This window comes from Eimeria necatrix, genomic scaffold (assembly GCF_000499385.1).
Source record: "Eimeria necatrix Houghton genomic scaffold, Enh_scaff49, whole genome shotgun sequence".
NCBI lineage: Eukaryota > Apicomplexa > Conoidasida > Eucoccidiorida > Eimeriidae > Eimeria > Eimeria necatrix.
This window is the reverse complement of record NW_013651666.1, coordinates 60,255-81,197: the sequence shown is the minus strand read 5'-3', so window position 1 is coordinate 81,197 and position 20,943 is coordinate 60,255. Positions and strand designations below refer to the sequence as shown.

General features: G+C 48.4%; 2 protein-coding genes across 2 annotated transcripts; both read left to right on the top strand.

Annotated features, from left to right (window-relative positions):
- Window positions 1-1,261: 1,261 nt before the first annotated feature.
- ENH_00058500 (26S proteasome non-ATPase regulatory subunit 2, putative) lies at window positions 1,262-7,441 on the top strand (the record flags this gene model as incomplete). Its single annotated transcript, XM_013577040.1, has 15 exons — window positions 1,262-1,288; window positions 1,450-1,521; window positions 1,843-1,912; window positions 2,041-2,195; window positions 2,354-2,434; window positions 2,591-3,512; window positions 3,959-4,114; window positions 4,451-4,641; window positions 4,846-4,978; window positions 5,216-5,757; window positions 5,910-6,087; window positions 6,243-6,322; window positions 6,423-6,574; window positions 6,800-7,185; window positions 7,362-7,441. 15 exons carry the CDS (start codon window positions 1,262-1,264, stop codon window positions 7,439-7,441), a joined length of 3,225 nt encoding a protein of 1,074 aa, XP_013432494.1.
- Window positions 7,442-10,487: 3,046 nt separating this feature from the next.
- ENH_00058490 (hypothetical protein, conserved) lies at window positions 10,488-19,703 on the top strand (the record flags this gene model as incomplete). The annotated part of the gene is made up of 23 exons (XM_013577039.1): window positions 10,488-10,653; window positions 10,769-10,966; window positions 11,416-11,592; window positions 11,700-12,104; window positions 12,252-12,532; window positions 12,631-12,786; window positions 12,899-12,952; window positions 13,073-13,442; window positions 13,576-14,034; window positions 14,128-14,177; window positions 14,284-14,368; window positions 14,487-14,510; window positions 14,676-14,995; window positions 15,131-15,667; window positions 15,781-16,199; window positions 16,316-16,554; window positions 16,646-16,933; window positions 17,032-17,159; window positions 17,296-17,839; window positions 17,995-18,474; window positions 18,589-18,915; window positions 19,090-19,539; window positions 19,597-19,703. 23 exons carry the CDS (start codon window positions 10,488-10,490, stop codon window positions 19,701-19,703), a joined length of 6,264 nt encoding a protein of 2,087 aa, XP_013432493.1.
- Window positions 19,704-20,943: the final 1,240 nt, after the last annotated feature.

Genomic DNA, 20,943 nt, shown 5'->3' with positions numbered 1-20,943 from the left:
CTTGAATTCGTCATATATTGCGGCCGCGGCATGCGCAATCGTGCTTACCACTGCATATGTCCTTTGCTCAGCTGCCAGAGTTATACCCTTTGGACCCTGCTTGGTGCACTGGCTTTGACTTCCGTAATATCTCAGGGTCGGTGCAGATAACATACAACACTTTTTGTGGGATAATGAAGCTTTGATCTTGATGACTGGGCACAGCTCCTGCCTGCGCGCCAATTAGCGCAGATTCCAAACAGGAAATGACACGTTCTTGCGGCTTTTGTGAAAAAGAAGCAAATTTAAAGCTGCCGTGCGTGAAACTTAACATGCCGCTATACTGTTGCACACCGTCCTGCGGTGCATGCTGCATTTCACATAATAGTGCCCCAGAGACCTTCTGTAGACTGACCGAAAGCTCTAAGAAACTATGGATCCCATAAAACTTGCCGTATAACCCAACTGTTTGCATGATGGCTAGCAAAGGGGCCCCGTGCCCTTTGTGGGGCTGGAGGGCGTCGGCAGCGCTGGCCAGGGGCTGTAAGCTGGCCCCAAAAGAAGAGCACCAGACTTGCAGTTTCGATGAGACGGAGTGATAAAGTCGTCAAGGAAATATTCATTTTGTGCCTTGTCAGGTATACTGTGGCACGTAGATGGATTGAGCTCATGCATAGGCAACAGACCGGAGGGAGCCGCTGTATAAGACTGCTCCCCTCGTACACCATCTGCTATTGAGATTTTTATGACCCTCTGCTGTTGTATAAACAGGAGCAAGGCTGACTGCTGCCTAACTGTGCCACTCCTATACGAAGCGGTAGTTGTCCTTGTGCTGCCAGAAGGCTGCCGCATGCACCCCAGGCTGCACCGCAGCCAACAGCTAAAGGAGTGCCGCTGTCACGCTTGGAAAAGCACGTGATCGGCCCTTCGTTCTGACAAGTTAGGGGTGGTCTTGGGTAGCTCGCGGCACCGGCGCCCAGCGTAGAAAGAAGGTAGATGAAGGGGTCCACGCCAGCGACTCGCTAACATTCCCTGGGAGATGCCAGACCTGGGCCTATCGGACCTCCCCTATGGACGTATATGCGTGCATAAGTGTATCCGGTAGATATCAATTTAGAGCCCGTTCCCAGCCTTACCTTCGATTTTTTCCATTTTGCTCGCAGTGTTCTTCTGACCGTGTGGCACTTAGGTCATCCGGGGCCGTCTCCGCGGAACTTCTTTCCTGTGCGGAACCCTTGACGTCTCTCTTTTCCTACGAATATTGGGCTCACAACAGCTGAAAATGGCAGGAGAAAGCGACAACAGGGAGGTAAGGGCATCGAGATAGTTCGACCAGGTCAGCGTTTGTGGTCAGGACGTCGATACCTCCTGTTTTGGTGTATCAGCATAAGACTGCCTCAGCTAAAGGACTACTGCTGTGCCTTTTAGTGCTCACATTCGGTGCTACTGCTTTTACGTGAGTTGCTTCAGGCAGTGAAGGTTGCGGTCCCGTCAAAAGACCCAAAAAAGGCCGGAAAGAAGGCAAAAGGCGCAGAGGAGATGGTATGTGTTGCGTGTTGATTCATATCAATGTCTTTACTTCTCCTACGTGTAAAAATCCCCCTGTGTTGACCTTTTGCAGAAGCGTGTATGCTCACTCATGAAATAATTCCCGCTGTGGTGCAAGCCCCCACTTTTAAGCGAATTTTACTTGCTGGCCACAATTAGCCTCCGCTTTGGCAAAGCTGTGGAGGCCTGATTGATACGCTTATATCTTCTTTAGAATCAAAAAATCTCTATCTGCACCTAAATCTGCACTGTGCTGCTTAGTAAAGCCCGTGCAGCGTGGAGAGATGATGACATTTGGCTGCAAGCTCTGCGCAGACTGAGGATGACAAGAAGATCCAAGAAAACATTGACCTTCTTGTGGAGAGAACCTGTGACAGCGATCTTGGTGTGTTCAATTCTAGTTTCTCTCACCTTTCGTTGCTAGTGAGCATTGAGGGTGTTGCTCTTTGCTCCGCCGAAATCCCTCTGCGGCAGAGTGCATGCGGGATGTTCAGTACACGTGCTTTGCTGCAGAGATTGTGGCGTTGGCGCTGGAGACGCTTTCGCGGGAACTTAAGGCCGCCACCTCCTCTATGACCAGTGTTCCCAAACCCCTTAAGTTTCTAATGCCCCACATCGACAGACTCGTCGATCGCTACAAGCAGCTTCCAGAGAGGACGAACCTCAAGGTAGCGTGACAAGGCTACACGCCATTGCTCATCCCAATCAAGCAGCTGCGATGGAACTTGGCAGGCAACCAAGTGACGAACGGGCTGCTGCGTAGGAGCACAAGTAGAAACGAAGTGTATTGCATTCTGAAGCTCCACTGTTTATTTGCTGCGTGCAGCGTGACTTTGCGATGGTGCTGTCAGTGACCTGCACTACTAGCGGGGACTCGCGGCGACTGTCTCTGCACTTTTGTCTGGAGGTTTGCTTCATAAGAACAGCGGAAATGCGGTGGCAGCAGTCGTCATAGTTTCATAGATTCGCCTGAATCATTCTTTTTTATTCAGTCAGAAGTCTTGAGAATCCTTTGCAATCAACGCCTTGACTGGGATTTTTGTTGCCTCTTCTTTGGCTGCAGGCCGAGTGCAAGGATGTGACCTCGTGGGGTTATGAGTACTTGAGAAACCTCTCTGGGCAGATTGCTGGAGCCTTTGCCGAGCTGCAGCTGCAGGAGGCAGTGACTAGCACTGAGCAGCAGAACGCAGCAGCGGGAACAGATGGGAGCGCCAGCGCGGCGTCAGGAGAGGCTGTTGCAGTGGATGGCCCCGCGCCCTCAGAGCAACAGCTGAACGGTGTAACAAAAGAGGTTGATACCCAAGAAAAACCTGTTAGTGGGCTTGCGTCTGTGGTGGTTCCCCTGCCCACTGCGGAACAACTGCTGCAGCTGGTGGAGGAGATCGTGCCGTACTACATGCAGCATAATGCTGAAGTAGACGCAATTGACCTTCTCACCGAAGTGGAAAAACCTCAGTCTCTGCTGCCCCTGCTGGATACAAACAACTACCAGCGTGTTGTAGCGTATCTCCTTAGTCTCTCTAACTACGCGGCAAGCCCTGAGGAGTCAGTAAAGCTGCAGATGGTCGCGTTCGACGCTCTCATGCAACAACAGCAACACTTTGATGCCATGCGTGTGGCGTTGAGGCTAGGAGACCGCGCCCTAGTAGACAAGGTTGTGAAGGACTGCAAGGATTCCCTGGTACAGCAACAGCTGGCACTCCTTCTCTGTCGGCAGAGGGTGGATGTGGAATTTGAAGACGAGAAACTGCAACGGCTTGTTAGCGGTAGTAAAACTTCGCCGTTCTTTCGCTTCCTGGCGAAGGAGTTGGACGTCTTGGAGCCCAAGGAACCTGAAGATGTGTTCAAGAGGCACTTGGAGGACCCTCACGGGAGGCGGGCCCGTCTTGCTGGGCTTGAAAGCGCGCAACAGAACCTCGCCTCCTCATTTGTGAATGCGTTCGTCAATTGTGGCTTCGGTACAGACAAACTGATGACGACTGACGGTCAGTGTCACATAGTTTCCCCAGGTGCAAACCAGAATTAATATCAAGTGTGTTTCGAACTAAAGAGTCTGGGGAGTAGGGCTCGTACATCGTGGTTCACCTGACTTGGTTCTGCATGATTCTGGGGAGTAGGGCACGTACATACAGGTTGACCTGGCGTGGTTCTCTGCTGCAGTGCACAAGGCGTTGATGATATATCTATGCTACATTGGTCGCTGCTGCTTGTGCACAGAATGCACAAAGCGAGCTTATTGGGGTCTCACGAGCTTTCCACCGTGTTGGAGCGTTGCTGATGTTGCGTTAGGTTTAATGTAGTCTGACTGACGCTCTGACAGTTGAATAACTGGTGAATACAACCGGTTATTGCACAGTGTGCGCATGAACCCTATGTTCGTATGCCGTAGTGACAGTATGTGGCCCTTGCCGTCGAACGTGATAATCTGCAGGAAACAGCTGGCTATTTAAAAATAAGGACAGAGGGCTGCTGTCTACGACAGCTTCTCTCGGGGCTTTATGCCTGTGGAACGTGGATGAGGCACTGCAGCACTTGGACAAGCACCAATACAGCAGCGATGTGAACGTCAAGGCAGGCGCTCTCCTCGGTTAGTGAAATTTGGCTACTGCTTCCATGCCCCGAGTTAATGTGCTTACTGGCTTGCAACTGAAATCATTAGTTGGGCAGATGTGCAGCCTTAGCTGTTTTGCCCTCAAGGATTGTAGTTGGGCAGCCACTGAGGCAGCTACAAATTAGTCTTCAGCCGAGTCTTGCCACTAGCTTGCAAGGCACTCACAGCATGCATCACGGTTGGACTTCGCTCTATTTTTTAATGGGCGTGCGACAGTGGCTGAATGGTAGTATGCAGAAGATGCGTATCCATTTCGCACCATTGTCGCCCTGCGATGAACTCGGTCTCATTTTGGACTGGTATGGTTTTCAGGGTTCGGAGTATCCAGCTGCAACGTCCGTCATGAGTGCGACGCTGCTTTGGCGCTGCTGAAGGATCATTTGGAGGCAACAGAGATGACGGCGGAAACTCCCCTTCTTAAGGCTGCAGCTGCCATTGGTTTGGGCTGTGCTTATGCTGGGAGCTGCAGGGAGGATGTGCTGGAGCTTTTAACGCTCGCAATTGTATGCTTTTGTGCCTGTGACGCCCTCATTAATATGCACGGTTACCAGGTTGTATGAGTCCGTGCACTTCCAAGCTTGCCCACATGCCAAAAAGAAGCAGCAGCCAAGACGTTGGGCGGCCTTTTTAACTTCGCGTAACCAGGCTTCCAGATGATTACGATGTTTTAGTCCTGAGCATTGCATGAGCTTCTTCTGTGTTTTCAGCTTGATGGTTCCCTTCCTCTAGAGTGTTCGGCTTTCGCTTCACTTTCGCTAGGCCTCTGCTTTGTAGGAAGCGCCTCGGCCGATGCAGCGGAGGCGATCCTGACGGCTCTTATGGATCGATGCACTGCAGCGAGTAAGGCCCTTTGTAGGCGTGAAACAAGCACTTCATGCGATTGGTGTCCCTAGTGTTTTTTCGCCTCTAGGCGAAGACGGCTGTGATTGTACTTCTTCCCCTTGTATCTTGTATGTAAGTTCACCATCACCGCAGGGTGTGCCTGTTGGCCACCTTTTGCGTGGAGGTCCTTCTCATCCTTCTGTGTCTGCATATATACGTGTCCTAGGCCAATTCTGTGTTGCCTTTGTGTTTCAGAGGCCATGGATTCTCCCTTGGGGCATTTTTTATCAGTTGGTTTGGGTCTAGTATTTTTAGGGACGCGAGACGCTGCAGAAGGGGCCTTGTGTGCTGTAGCTGCCCTGCCTCATGCTGCTTTCTCTGCGGCTGCGACACGTATCATCGAAGGCTTGGCAGCTGCCGGTAGCGGTGATGTACTGAAGGTACAACGCATGCTTGGAGTGTGCGCGGAATCTCGCCCAGATGGGTACTGGAGGCAGAAACAAAAGGAACTCAACAACGAACAGCATCCAGAGGAAGCAACGACAGGCGATGCTGCTGCTGCCAACGGTACTGCTGCTCCAGGAGTGGACGGTGCCGCTGGTTCTGCAGTGGGCCGGGCTGCTACTGTCGGCTCATCGAGCGAATCTACATCTGGAGCAACAAATACAACAAGTACAACTACGGTTGACGATGATGAAGACCACCCGGACGATACAGACCAGGCTGTGGCAGTTTTAAACATTGCACTGATTGCTTTTGCAGAGGAGATGGGGGCAGAAATGGCGCTGAGATTATACGTACGTCGACAAGCAAACTTACTTTATTCATTTAAGCAGCAACCCTGTGCCATCCTTTCTCCAAGTGATAAATTGCAGCTCCGCCTTAGGGGCTCTAGGCCCGCTTCTTTTTATGTAGACTGGATTAGTTTTCTGGCTGACCCGAATTGCAGGACCACATCCTCCAATATGCTGATGCTCACATGAAGCGCGCTGTGCCCTTAGCAGTAGCGTTGCAACACCCGAGCAACCCGAAACCCCAACTCATTGACTTGCTGAGCAAACTATCGCACGATGCTGACCCTGACACTGCCCTAAATGCGATTTTCGCAATGGGCATTCTTGGTGCCGGTAGGTTTTAAGCAGTGGGAAACCGACCTGGTGCTAAGTTTCGTTTACGACAGTACCAGAAAGGCCTATTTCTTGGACTAGATAAACGGCAGCAGAGGTTGGCTGAGTTTTCCTTGTGCTGCTCATCGCGTACGGAAGGTGAGTTTGCCTCTCAGGAACGAACCACTCAAGGATTGCCTCACTCCTTCGTCAACTGGCATCTTATTATGGCAAAGATCCCAGCGCGTTGTTTGTGGTGAGTTCACCTGCAACACCAACAGAGGAAAATGCACCTCGAATTTCTGACTTTGCTGAGGAGCATTACGTGCTAGCGAACAGGTGGAGTTTCATTACAGGTTCGTCTTTCACAAGGATTGCTATACCTGGGAAAGGGCCTGTTGCATCTGGGTGCACTGCACTCTGACCGTCAAGTTATCTGCCGGGTTGCTTTGGGGGCCTTGGCAATCATCTCGTATTCGGCTCTCCTAATGCGCCACACAATTCTAGGGTGAGCACTCTGCTAACGTGCACCTAGCAAACAGTTCTGTTTTGATAGAACACCGTGTTTCGTTTACATTTGAGTCTGCCCAATCAAATCTGCACTAACTTTCAGCTGAGGAGTCGTGAGAAATGCGGGCCTAGCCTCCCGTAGTTGCCTGGGGCGGGCTATTACGGAGCTGGGGCCTTCAGATTGCTGAATGATTTTTCCTTGCACTCATGGGTGGTGTCTCAGGAAGTTCCACTTCATACTCTACTACCTGTTCCCAGCAGTTCAGCCACGGTGGCTTGTGACTGTTGCTGAGCGCGTGGAAGGTGTGGGTTCTGATGAAAAGCCTGATCTTGCTTTGAAGACTGAAGGCCCAGCTGTGGTACAAGACGAAGCGGAAGCAGCAGGCATCGATGCTGCTATGGAAACAGATGGGGCTATGACTGATAAGACCCCCACAATGGAAGGAGATGAAGACCTCAGGATGCTTCCAATACCCGTCCGCGTTGGAGAGGCCGTTGATGTAGTGGCGCAGGTTGGCAGGCAACCAAAGACCATCACGGGGTTCCAGACCCACACCTCCCCTGTCCTCCTTAACTTTAGCGAAAGAGCCGAGTTGGCAACAGATGAATGTAAGTCCGTTGACTTTGTTGTTCTGGCTCAGACGTACACCGTTCCCTGTTGGGCAGGCATTTTATCATGTGTTTCTAAGCACCATGTGGTAATCGCCCAGTAGCAGTATGAACGTAAAGGTCTCTACATGCGTCCTCAAGTGTCAAGGGATGCCGATATGCTGTTGCCTTCACAGACTTGCCAGTTGCTCGCGTCCTTGAAGGCATTGTGCTTCTCCGCAAGAATCCTGAATATCAGCCGCCAAAAGCCCAGTAGCTGGCGGCCTGTTTTGTTTTAGTTCCAAGATGACTTCGGGTGCTCCTCAACTGCCATGTTGACCAAAAGATACCTCTGCTCACAGCTGCGTGGATTGCTCTAAATGTCCCAGTGCTGGGCATCTTCTTCTTCTGTATATTCGACCACCATTAGCTGAGAATCCTGATCACTAGCGTGTAAAACTCGTCCCCAGAGAAGGACGAATATGGATGGGCGCACTTTCCAAGGGTTAGTGGGCTGGATCTGCTGAACTCGCATCACTGCCGCTTGGGCGCAGCGTGATGCAGTGCCATTGTTCATCGGCATTTAGTTGCAGAGATCGTCAGCAGGATTTCTCAAACACGCCCTGGTCACGACGCTTTCGGGCACCTTCGACCATTAAAGTATCTAGAACTAAGAGCCAGTACGTAGAATACCTATTTTATCTTGTTCTGCGACCCTTTAGCAGCTGGTAGTTGCCCACAGCAAAATAAATTTATTCAGTAGTTAGGGATCATCCTAATGCTTCAGTGAATGTGAAACTTAATGGGGAATCAAGCTTTGCTACTTGCGCAACGCTTCTGGCATTCATTTATTTGCCGGCTGTAGCAGTGTCACTGACAAGTGGGGTAGTGGAGGCGTAGTTTAGGTACCGCGTTGCCACGAAGTTGCAGCACAGTGCTTGATCAGTTGTGACTTAACTGAGCCGCCTGCGAAAACGGATTGAAAGTTTCACACCAGCTGAGCTCGGTAGAGGCACGTTCTAAATTACAGGCGCGGCTCGCAAAGCGTTGCCTTCTGGACAGCGGAAGCAGGCCTAAGGAGGCATCTTCACAGTCCGTTTAGAGAGTTAAGGTGCGAGTGAATTTGCAAAGACGGGGGAGAATTTAGAACGCTGTCAGCGCTCGATAGGACTGGATGCTGTGTCTTCTAGCTATATTTCCCTAGCACTCGTCCTTGTGGAGTGCAACTTGCTGCCGGCATGACTGGCCTCAGCACTGAGGACAAGGCCTTGCGATTTTGCAACTCGAAAACCTTACTACCTGTTAAGCTAAATTTGCAGGGCATTCCCCATTTTTCTCCGTCTCTGAAGGAACAAATGCAACACTGATTAGTCCATGCATTCTGCTGCAATATGCTTGCCCCAATCTGTCGTCGTGTCCATGTCCGTACCAATACTGTATGCACACGTAAAAGCGCTTCACTGCAGTAGCGAGGTTTTGGTAACCCCAGATGGTCGATAATAGTCGCTTCTGCAGCTTCTCACAGCAAGAACGCTTCCGCCTTCCTCAGATACTGCTGTGCGTCATCTCCATCTTCTCATCTGTTTATTAACGGCGTCAAGCTGATATTTCTTGAAAATATATACGCTTGGAGCCCCTTCTTTTTTCACCATTTACAAACTGGCACTCCAGCGCTGCAATGTTTGGCCGCCATCACGACGTCCGCTCATTTTTGCTCCCATAGCAGTTCTTCACTCTTGCATCAAGCTGAACAGGCCTGGCTTTTCTGCTTCTGCTTGGCACTAAGAGGACCGCCGCTGCGCAAACAATGCGATGGGATTGTTTCTGTACATCACTATGTTTGGAAGCGTCTCCACGGGTCGAAGAGCCGCACTACGGCTCCTGCGAAGACGTCGGCTTGGGCCGTTTTACACTTGCTGGGTAGGACTGCAGCTTACCCGCTAAATTGCCCACTGCATACTATGCAACATTTAGATTCGCACTGCGTGGCTGTCCCACAGCAATTATCAGCAGGGTATGTATTCTAGTAGCGAATTAAGGAGGAGATCAACATGGCGTAGCCATCCTTAAAGGAAGTAAGTCGGCCGGTTTTTACTTTGGAATATGCGTGCCTCAGCAACCGCTAGCAAATATTGTAGATAGATACTATGATCGGAGAATTTTTGGGAGAGATTAGGAGAGGCTGCCTTGGTCTTTCAATGCTTAGAGGCTTCTGTTGCTGCTAGGCACTGCACCGGCCCTTCTAAAGGTAGTGCCACTTGAGCCAACATGCTCACTATTGGCTCAGTATCACGCTTCGTTTAACTTTATTCCATAAAATACACTTGCAGACTTAGGCGTTCTCGCTTTGACTCTCTAAGCTAACTTGGATTTTTCTGTGCACAGCGCAGGTAGCTGGCCATTGGAGGACAATATATGCCTGAGGACATTATTTTTCGTTAATAGAAGAAAATCTGACTAGCATAACAAAATTTTCAAGCCGAGATTTTTAAAACTAGGTATATTTGGGGAGTTTTAGATCCTTGCACATTGCAAAAATCTCAGTCTCCGCAGTTTGGTGGACCGCAGGTCGTCCCGGGCAGGTTGTGCAGGAAAACTGCGACTAGCCTCCTCTTATCCCCACAAAAGAAGCATAATCCAACATAAAAAAGCTAATATAAGGTATACCCACTGTATAGGGGCAAAACTCATGTGCTTGCTCTTTTGCTCCGTAACCACGCAGTGATCTCGAGTGCTGCCTATCAGACGCTACAAATACTAGCATTTCACGCATTTCCCACATCTTTAAAAAATAATTGAACAATGAAAACTCTCATATTTCCAGTATTACAGGACGTTAATGCAGGCTTACCAAACAGGTGGCGTAATCTAGCTGCGCGACCCAGTGTCTGGACCAAGGTCACCAGCCCGCCGGCAAACGCATCGCCAGCCAGTGAGCGCGCCGCAAAACCGCTTGTAGCGAGAGATAACCAATCATTCGTTCAGCAGTCATTGTTGCGATTGTTTTAGCAAGGATTTTTCTGTTTTGTCTTTGCTTTTTTTGCAATCACTTGTTGCTCGTTGTGGTCCTCTAAAGGCCAAAGGAAATATATCTGGCCAACGAGTCTCTTTTATGCCAGCTGTGCCGACGCTGCGGTTGACACTCCAGTTCGCCATACCTAAGCCGGCTTTCTTTTGATAAGTTGATATACGCATTGAATCATCTGCATTCAAAGATCTGAGTGCATTTCCAGCCAATAAATTTACAATCGAAGGGCCGGCAGACAAGTGTCTCCATTTGAACAGCAACCGGCCCCTTGTCCGGAGACCCGCACATTTCCACAATGACTAGCAAGGGCAAGTTATCCTGCCTTCTCCACGAAGTATGGATGGGACTGTTTGTTTTAGGGATTTTGACTGCGTGGACTGGGATATCAACTGTCGCTAAGGAGCGCAACCAAGTGATATCTCCCCATTTCGGGCCACCAGAATGGCTCTCGGCGCAGCCAAGTTAGTCTTACTTTCAGCTACTCTTGTGGTTTTCACCGCAATTTACAAGGTATAAAGCCAGTCCATCGTTTCCTCAACGCCCAACTTGTGAGACGTATTTTGCTTTCTTCTGCAGGCCACTCGGCAGGCGAGATCTCTCGGCTCGCTGTACTTGGCAAAAGTGAAGTCGAATCCTACGGAGAAAAAGAAATCGATGATAGCTATGGCCAATCCATGGTGGAAACTGGGAAGGAAAAATCGAAGCTTGTTGGGCTACTAGAACATGAGCAAATCATGTACTACTCTCAGAATCTTCAACACGCCTTCAAAAGATGTGAGTAGAACATATGTACCACTTGCAAGTTGTTTTTAGTTAATACAGTACATCAATCGCCTAAAGCATGACATCTACTTCTCACTACTTATTTCGCGGCTGGAGGGTCCAGTGGAACGGTAGAAAAGTGCACGTTAGCAACTGCTTTCTCTGAATCGCCCTTTAACCAGCGTTTTCCCTGTCTCGCTGTGTACGTATTCAGCAAGCAAATTCACCCATTCATTGCAATTTTTGAGAGAACTCTTCTCAACCAACCCATTCCTCAAGTTTTTCGCCGTTCGTTACCGTGAACGAGTTAAGATCGTAGATGCGCTCCAGAGGGCTGCAGAGAGATGGAGCCCAATGCGTAAAGGTGCGTCGAATAAACGTTCTGCTTGTTTGTAAAAATTTGTCGGCCTACAAAAGTGATTAAATGGATCTTCTTTTCAATTGTCAATATATGTGTTCAGACAAGGCAGTGGCTGCGGAAGAAGTAATGGCGTCACTTGCTTTGAAACATACTTACACATTCAAAAGGTCGCTTTTGGATAGAAAATCTTACACGCAACGGAAAATGGAAATTTTAGAAGCTCTACGTGCCGTCAATGCGGGCGGACAAGCCTTGGATCTTATTTTGGCAAATAAAAGTAAGAGTTTCTTTGCGACAAAATTTTCCGTGGCTCGTGAAGCTCTTCATTCAACAAACAGCGTCTAACTACAAAGTAACCTTGCGTGAGTTCCACCAATTTCTCAGGCAGACCACTATTTTCGTGGGCAAGCTCTCTGTGGAGGAACCCTTTAGCAACGCTTTCAAATGTGGTTACTGTCGCATTTAACGAAACATTCGAAAAGACAGCAGGATTTCCAACTGATGAAGTTAAAAGTGCCTGCTTTTCTTTCGGATATCGCGTCAATAGCATTGCTCCCTACACCGCTGTTCTTCCTGGGGGCATTTTTGGATCAATGTTGAAATCACTTTCTCGCTCCTTCATGCTCGTATTCTATCCTGCTTATGCAAGCTTCCGAGGGATTTTTGCCCTTATGATTGGAGTTATTTGCAAAACTGGGATTATAGCGTCTTTCGAAAAATTGGTCAAAACATTGGTTAACATCGCGCGCCTCGGACTACGTGGCACGCGTATGCTATTTCGTCGATTTGGTAAGCATCCATACAGTACTACACCAAACATTGGGGAAGCTGCGATTCATCACTCTAGCAAGGACACGACACTTCTCAGTCTAAAGCTCGGAGTCTCGGATATGTCTCACTTCAGCCGTGCAGTGTGTTGTGCTGGTCCGTTTTCAGCTGTTCGTGGAGACCCCGTGGCATCTCCACTTGTGCAAGATCTGCTTCGCAGATTGTCCCCGGCAATGATTACTCTGCTTTTCCAGCTTTATGCCGTTGATGTGAGAGACATCACAGAAAAAGGGAAGCTCGCAAGCGAAGCCCTTGCTGCAGGCACTGCGTCCTGGAACTATGCTGATGGTCTGTGGATAGGAGCATTCGACTTTGGACGGGCATTTATCAACACTATCAGAACATACAAACAGCGGGCAGAAGCTTTTGTTGGATACTGTGAAAGTAGGGTAAGCATCCAACTGTATTTTCTCATTTCATGTATCGTTACATGGCATGCTTGCTTGCCTCAATATATCAGCGCCAAGGACAATCTGCTTTTTTGCAGGTAATGGAAACTCGACCAGGTACCCCGGAGGAACAAGCAATGCTAGATTTAGGCCAAGAGGCAGGCGCTTTCGGGGACTCGACAACGAATGGCTTACCTTCAGGCTTCCAGGAAGTGCCGTCAACGGAAGAGCTAATGAACGCTTTTGACGCAATTGTAGGTGGTTCACCGAACTTCATGCCTTAGACAGCAACGCACCACACTCTTCTGTTGCTTTGTTTTCTTGCATTATACATATATATTGTATTGACTGTGCATTCTTATGCAGGCTCCAGGCGTTTCGGTGGAGCCTGAAGAAGCTAAGCGTCGCCTGGACTCTGCCGTAAGTAGTAAAATCCTTTGGCACCTGGCGCTTGATAACAACTCTTATTTTGCCTAAATTTGCATACGAATACAGTTTGATGAAGGTTTCGTCTTTTGCTGTGCTGCGAGACCTTTGCAGTGTCGGAAAAATAGGAGATTCGTTGCATCGTTCAAGACCGATCCCATGAGATATGTGCAGTCAGTTGTGAATCAAATTGTCAAAATTTTGAAATACGATTTCAAGTTTTTCCAATCGTATATCGGCGAGATGATGTCGATCTTTTACGATACTGCCTATCTGTTGCTAAATGCTGACGTGGCGAATGTTTTAAATGAGAAACTGCCTGTTGACTCGGTTGGCGAACAAGTTCAAGCTGCCATCGGAAGATTTCAAATGCATAGAGAAGCTGCTCTAGAAGCTAGCAAGACTTCTCTACCAAGGAAAATGTTCAGAGAGCCATGGCTTGTCAAGTCTGCCAGGGATCTTGCGCACGGCTTTTTCGAGAGTGGTACGGCATGAAGCGATTGTTGCTGGAAGAGATAAGCAACAAGAACTTTACAGAGTTATGACTCCATTGTTCTCTCTACAGCTGCGATGAGCAATTGAATCTGTATGTGTCCAAATTGCGCCTTACTTTTCAGCTGGCGGTCTATCTCTGTATTATGTAGTTGACGATATGGGCAGCGAGACTCTCAGAACCCGTCGTGACAGAGCGGCATTCAAGCTTTTGAGCGCTGGCGCTGGGAAGCTACGGAAGTCCGTGGAGTCTCTTTATGGTCAATTCCTCTCAAGTCGCATCATGATTACGCGCTTGGAAGGGCACGAATCAGTTAAGACTATCCAAGATTTTCTGGGAAAATGCAACCCCAAACTGGGTGTTCCAGATTCAGATGTGTGCGGTAAAATTGTGACCACTGAAGTTGACCCTGTTGCCTTCGTTAAGGAAGCTCTCTATGCTCTTCATGCGCCTATGGCGGCTGCCCCGGATGATATAGCTGCTCTCCGAGACACCGGATTCGGTGAAGTCTTCGCCCGTTGGAATGAATTCTCGAAGCTCTCCAAGCGTGAAAGAGCTGTAGCCATCGCTGCTAGTGACAAAGGTAAATCTACAAAAAGCTGCTATCACATAATAGACACTGTCTTGTTTCCTTGTGCAAATTGTTATTTTGGTGTGAGTGCTCTATGATTCTCAGCCACTATGGAGAGCTTCTTTGAACACCTGCGTCGCTCCATTATAAGCAGGGTAAGTGCGCTATTGGTCACCTTGCATAAGCGGCGGCATGCAATGCGTCAATCGTTGAAGACAATCTTGCTAACAAGCCAACTCGAGTGATGCTTGATACGTGCAGCTTGTCTTCGCACGATTTGATTATGCCGACAACTTCTCAACTCTAATCCTTCACGACACTAACGGACGAAGCCTAAAATTTATACGTAAGAAGCTTTCGTTCTTAATACCTAAGGTTCCAAAAGTAACTTATTTCTAACCTATTGCTAAGCGTCTTTGTACATTGCTTCTTTCCTTGCTTGCGATTTCTCCTATGTATTTCAGCTGAAAATCCCGATGACGTGCGAGGTAGGCAGAAAAAACCTGTTCACGCCTGTTTATCCGTAACCCTGGCTACACAGCTTCAGCCTTGCACTTGCACTAATTGTGGCGCGTATACCAACATAGTCTCCAAGGCAAAAAAACAAGTCCCACAGTGTCTTCCTGTTCAATGCGCTTTACTTTTTGCTGCAGCTCTTAGCGGACGTGGAGAAGAGGCATCCAGCTTTAGGCCTTCACCACTCAACACCTTTTGCTGGTTTCACCTTGAGGAAGGGTCAAAGGGAACATTGCAGTTCCCACTTGCATCTGAAGGGGCCGCACTGGAAGGCGCTGAAGTAGCAACGGGGGCCGTAGCTCCGACAGAGGGTTTGCCTGTACATAAAATCGCAGGGCGTATCCAATATCGTGATAGGCGCGAAGAACTCTCCTCAATAAAGAACGACCCTTCGGCTGTGCGTGACGTGGTGGTCGCTAAATTCGTCGACTATCAAGGCCGGGCTTCAGCTGAAATGGTTAGTGTTCGCCAAAATTTGGCGACTAATGCTCCCGTCATTTCTAATGCTAGCTTGTTAACATGAATTTGCCTTGATGGTGGCAGCTGTGGCAATTCTCAGATTGAGTGCCATGATTGTGTTGTCGCATGACAGATGGCGAGCCTGCTTCACCTTATCCATTCGAAGTCATCCTCTTTTTGGAGCCACAGCCCGTCGGTCTTCATGCAAAATGTTACTCCAAAAATGTTCTTTGATGCTCTTCAAGCTCTATCCACTTCAGCAGGCACAAAACCACAGGCTGGTATCATGTTGGAAGGACGTCTGTACACCTTCCCACTTAACTTTTCGACTTTGAAGGGCGTCTTTCTGGGGGCGGTTAATCGGCTTATTACGCGCATGCACAGTCTCGACTCCAAAGATATGGTTGCTGTTTTCGCCATGACATTAGCAGTCATGACATACCACAAGATTCAGAAACACCGCACTGGAAAAACACTGATAATGAATCTTTACTTAAGGGACGTCCTGCACCTTGTACAAGCCAGCAAGCGTAGCGCACTGTTCACGGAGGCGCCTTATTGCGCGTGGCTTGAAACAGAGACTCAAAATGTTGAGGAGCTTATAGTAAAGTGCTCAGCGCTTCGCTTCCTCAAGATTGGCACCGTAAAGGATATTCCAGATGCTGATAAGGTAAGCTTCACCCATTTTCTTTACATCTAAGCACGGCTGCGGAGTAGCCTCATGAGTTTCACAGAGCTACCGAGTAACATCCAAGCGTTTCTGCAACAATTGTGAATTTTCAGGGCAACGTGCTTAACTATCTTGCATCTTTTTACAACATTTTGGAAGCTGTCCGTGGCTCAACAAAATGGATGGACTTTCTCAACATCTATACCTTTGCTCCCGAGGCCGACATTTACGCCGCCACTGTTGCCAAATACTCTTACGAAAATTTCCTAGAGGAGCTCCGTGTAGAGCAAGCAGGCGCAGAAGCTGAGGACGTGGTTACGAAATTGTACACTGATATCCATCCCGCATTAGGTGGGCCGCAGCGGTACGTCAAGGATCGCAAGGATCTGGTCACAGCATTGAGGAGCTTTGCAGAGAATATCAAGAAACTACCTCCCAGCCTGAGGAAATTACTGCAAAACTACGTCAATTCATGCTATGGCAAACTTCGAAGATTTATCGGAGCAAAACAGTTTACTCTGTTCAGAACTATGTGAGTGCAACTCAGCGCTTGATCGAACCTTGTCTCCAGATACGAATGAGCGCTTTTCCTCCTTCTATGGAAAAGTCACACTTATAAGAATGATGCGATGTTCTGCTGTGCTGCAGTCGACCCAATGTTCTTCATGCCTCAACATTCTTCGCTGCAGTTCAGGGTGCTGAAGGGTTGGTTTTTCCAGACCCTAATTTACCCCGTGGAGTTTTTATCGACTCCCTAGATCTCGTTGAATATGGAAAAATTCAACTTGCCTTTGAAGAATTGGCCATGATACTGTCAGATGCTCAATCGATGCAGAGCATCATAGCGGAACTGCGCTCCGTCCCGGTTCAAACAGTTGAAGCGAAAGGTAATTACACTTTCATAAAGCATAGTTTATTCTCAAACAGGGAAAACACCCCTCATAAATTCGTACTGCGCATGCATGTGGACTGTCTCAGAGGAATATAACAAGCTGAAGCGTAGAATTGATGCACTACCACTAGCGACAGTCGAAATAGCTGCCGGGTGGGCGCTTCGTTACATGAGCGAAGGCAAAGGAGGCATGGATACTGCCATTGGCATGCTGGCCCTCAAAAGCCCAGAACCAGGGCAGCTCAGCAAGGCTTTGCAGTTGTCTTTCTCGAGCGTTGAAGTTCTGACATTTCTTAATAGCTCTCTTAGCGTCGCTCAAATCTTGCAATTCTTCGACAAAGCCACAGCGGAGGATTTGGCGCAGCTCCGGATCAGTAAGAAAATATTCCTTCCACCTTAGGTTTTGACCAATACAAAATAGTTTAAGTGGCTACCAGAACAAGACTGAAATTGCTTTTTGTACTGGTTGCAGCGCTCGGAGCTTTCAAAGCTATTGCACAGGCCGAACCACGAAGCACTGCGCTCAATTTGCATACAAAGCACTCACTAGATAGAAGCATCACAAACATCATGGAAGCTCTTGATCAACTCCAACTTTCGGTATGAGAAGAAAACGACCCGACAATCGACAGTCGGCTTCTTGTACTCTGCACAAATAGCGACAACACTATTGCCTCAATGCACTTGTGTTATACCAGATGCTATGCGTGCGTGCTTCCTCTGCTTGCTTGCTCAGTTGGAGGGACAGACATTGTTTGAGCAATGCGATAGCCTGCTGAGACACAAGCCCGAAGTGTATTTCAACGGTTCGCTGGTTTCTAGTAATATGGACGAATCAGTTGTTCTATGCTATCTTCTCCTGGAGTTGGTAAACCGTCAGCAGGCTAAAGAAGAAGAAGTCGCTGCAATAGACCTGGTACAAACAACAATGATCGACAAAAAACCTGTGCAAATGTATATTCAAGACCTCGTAAACACACGTATCAAGAACGAAGTTCGTCTAGGGATCGCCAATGACGTGGCACCCTTTCTTCGCGGCTTGCTGACTGCCTTTATGGGGCACCAGATTGGCTTTATTAGCGCTGCTCAGTTCGCATCTGTGGATATCGCGACAGGCGTTATGACATTTCTTGTAGTCCAGGCCGTCGAATATTCCAGCGCGAATCCCCATAATCCTCTCAAACCGGCAGAGGTCTTCAAGAAAATTGCTCGCGTCACATTCGGGGCAGAGGCTTTCGAAGGACAGAAGGGTTCTAAGATAATTGCTGCAACCGTCTCTTGTGAGTTAGGCCAAAATTACTAACTGTTGTCTTGAAAGGCACACCAGAGCACTAAAGCTGTGCAGAGAAATTCAGTAGCAGCGTTTAGACAGTAGCTTTCTCGCGGCATGCAATTACTTCTTCTTGATCTATTGCGTCTCATTGACTTGTGTTAGATCCACCTTGCCTGGAGGACTGGTACGCCATGGTTGACGTAGACAAGCTTGAAAAGCTAACGGAGAACCCTGCCCTCTTAACAGGGGAAGCAGTGGCGAATGTTAGCGCGTCTAACCGCTTCAACGACATCGCTGACTTCTTCTTCACATTGCGTCAAGCGTCTCCAATTGTGCCACAAACAATGATCTCAAAAGCGAGAGATATCATTATGAGAAATGAAAGTACACCCTTTCTTGAAAGAGTTGGACTCACTGTCCTTATATCTGATCTTCTAAAGCTCTCAGAAAAGGCGAAGGTTGACTGCCTTCAAGAAGCTATGTCAGACATTGCATCATACTTACCACTCACAATCCAAGGCCAGTATCTCTTTAGGTACGATTGTTTTGTTAAAAAGTTCATTGAGGGAGGAGCAGCAGCTGACGCAGCGAAACATACATCGACTGAACTGATCAATGAAGCTCTCAACGCTATCGAAGCAGGTACGATCATTTCCCGCTTGAAGTTTAATAGAATGAGTCAAAGGCAGTTGTGCTTAGCATGGAGATTAATAACATTTTTGCTTTTTCTATGGCATTATTTTTTTCCCTGCGCAGCTTACAACGAGAAAGCAAACGAAATATTCAACTCTCTTTTAAGCAAGCCTGAGGAGCTTCAGACAGCGATAGAAAGAGGATTTCAATACCTCCAGCACGTGCCAGTTCTGGCTTTCGGAAAACGAATAGCTGAAGAAATCATATCTGCACTTTCCCAGCGCAGTCCTTGGGATTCCGTAAGCGATCGCCTGCAACTGCTAAAGGAAGTCAACTGGTCAATTACAGAGCGGACACCTGTTCGAAAAAGGGCGATAGAAAGGCTTACCCGGCCTAGGTTCTTCAACCCACTACAACTAGCTGCAGACATTCTCAGCTTTATGGCAACTGGTAAGCCTAAAATTTCCCATAATTAGTACCTATTTGAGCAATTAGGAGCCTTATCATTTACGCACATTTCCATAGCATGCATTCTTCTACCACCGACCGTTTTCAGTTGTTCAAAAAAGCCAGCACTTGCACGGCAGAAACCGACTCTTTGATGTGACACTCCTTCATATTCAGGGTCCTACGAGAGGCGAAGACTTCCCAAAGCTCTGTTAATTAAGCGCGTCAGTGCGACTGCGAAGAAAATTGTGAAGCGTCTCCGGCCCGTTGGCAAAGCTCAGGACAGGGAAATGAGAATTGCAGCAAGCGAGAAGCTTCGTGAGCAACTTGGCGCGCCTGCACCGCCTCAAGAAATAGAAGCTGTACCATCTGGAGAACAGCCAGGAGAACAGCCAAGCACAGAGAGCCCAACCAGAGAATCTGCAGTTGGCGAGAGCAGTCCCTTGGGTTCTGAGGAGCTTGCAAAGCCAGAAACTTCAGAAGAACTGGAAGTTGTTTCAGTCCCGCTTCGCGAAGAAACGGTGTCTAGTCAGCAGGGTGCGGCTGCGGAAGATAAAACGTCTGATGTATCAGCAGATGAGTCACGTGCGAGCTCGCCTACACAAACTGGCTCACAAGACATCAGCGATGAAACAACTGATGATGAATTTCTAACGGCTCCACTTCTACCCTAAAACTCTACACCATTTGGAGAGGGAGCTCAGCAAATTCTGTCAGCACTTGTAAATATTCAGACTGACACACCAATGGTGAAAGATATTCTCCTCCTGCCGGTGGAGTTTCAGGGGTGATTGCCGCTTGAAATGGTTTTTGTTTATGCACGGAATCGGTGACGCACGACCTCAACCGACCATCAAAAGTCGTCACCCAGCGTCATATATATTTTATAGCTTTCACTTCAAGAGAGAAGTGTTGGCATTCTGACTTTTTTGCAATGCTCATGGCTTTCGCAGCTCTGCGCAGACCGGTCATGCGCCCGCCAATTTAGATTCTTTTTTTAAGCTTTACATGTACGAATTGGAGCATTGTTGCGTGTCAGAACTTCTTGCATTTCAGCTGCAGAGTTTATTTAGGCGCTCTATCAGCCACACGCATGTGATCATCTACTTCTTTGCTATCTTCATGTGCGTGGGGCTGCTAAAGACCTAGCCTTTATCACAGGCCGTTAAGTCCCCGTATGCTGGCAGTCTTCTGAGCAGATTCGTAGACCCACTAGTGAACAAGTGCTGTATGGTGCAGCAATGAACTACCATGAATCATTCAATACACAACTTGAGTACCACAGTCGTTGCTTCAACATGCGACTCGATAAAAAAATGCCTACTCATGCCGCTGATCACTGCCACGGCGCTCGTACCACTTCGCGCAATGTGCAGACTGCTTCTGCACGAATGCTTCTAATGCGGAGAAACTAAAATGATACTTTCCCAGCTGAAACAGAAACGAAGCGCCCTCCTCACTAGAGAATTATGCAAAGGTGAAAATAGCCAGCCGGTAATTTTGCTACTACTAGGTAGTAGCAAAATTACCGTTAGCGTCCGGGGAAGAACTGCATACTACTGGCATATTACCTTGTCTGTTGACGGCCTATAGCAAACTACTGTGAAAGAATGCCTTGATTGGATCACATCTAGCACGGCATTCGGTTTTCGCTGGTTCTGAGGCGAACTGCTATGGGTTACATGTCCAAGCGTGCACAAGCAGATTTAGGGTCCCTTTCGTACAGCGCCCGAACATACTATTGGGCTCGATCCCCAGCGCGTTTCGCGAGAGAAGCTAATTTGCAGCTAGAGCTGGAAGGGCGAAACTTTCACAACGCCACGGAATCCCCTCGTCCCCAGCAACGCAGTTCAAAAGGGCGTGGCGAGCACTTGCCACCCCTTTCATGAAAAGCAGTCTACAGCATTATCAACAAAAGTGCCCAACAAGGCTTTCCTACTTGTACCTGTAAACGCCTACCTACGCAGTTGGCAATGTCCGAGCCTCAGCGCACTGCTTCCTGTCCGTCCATTCCAAGCTGGTAACACAACA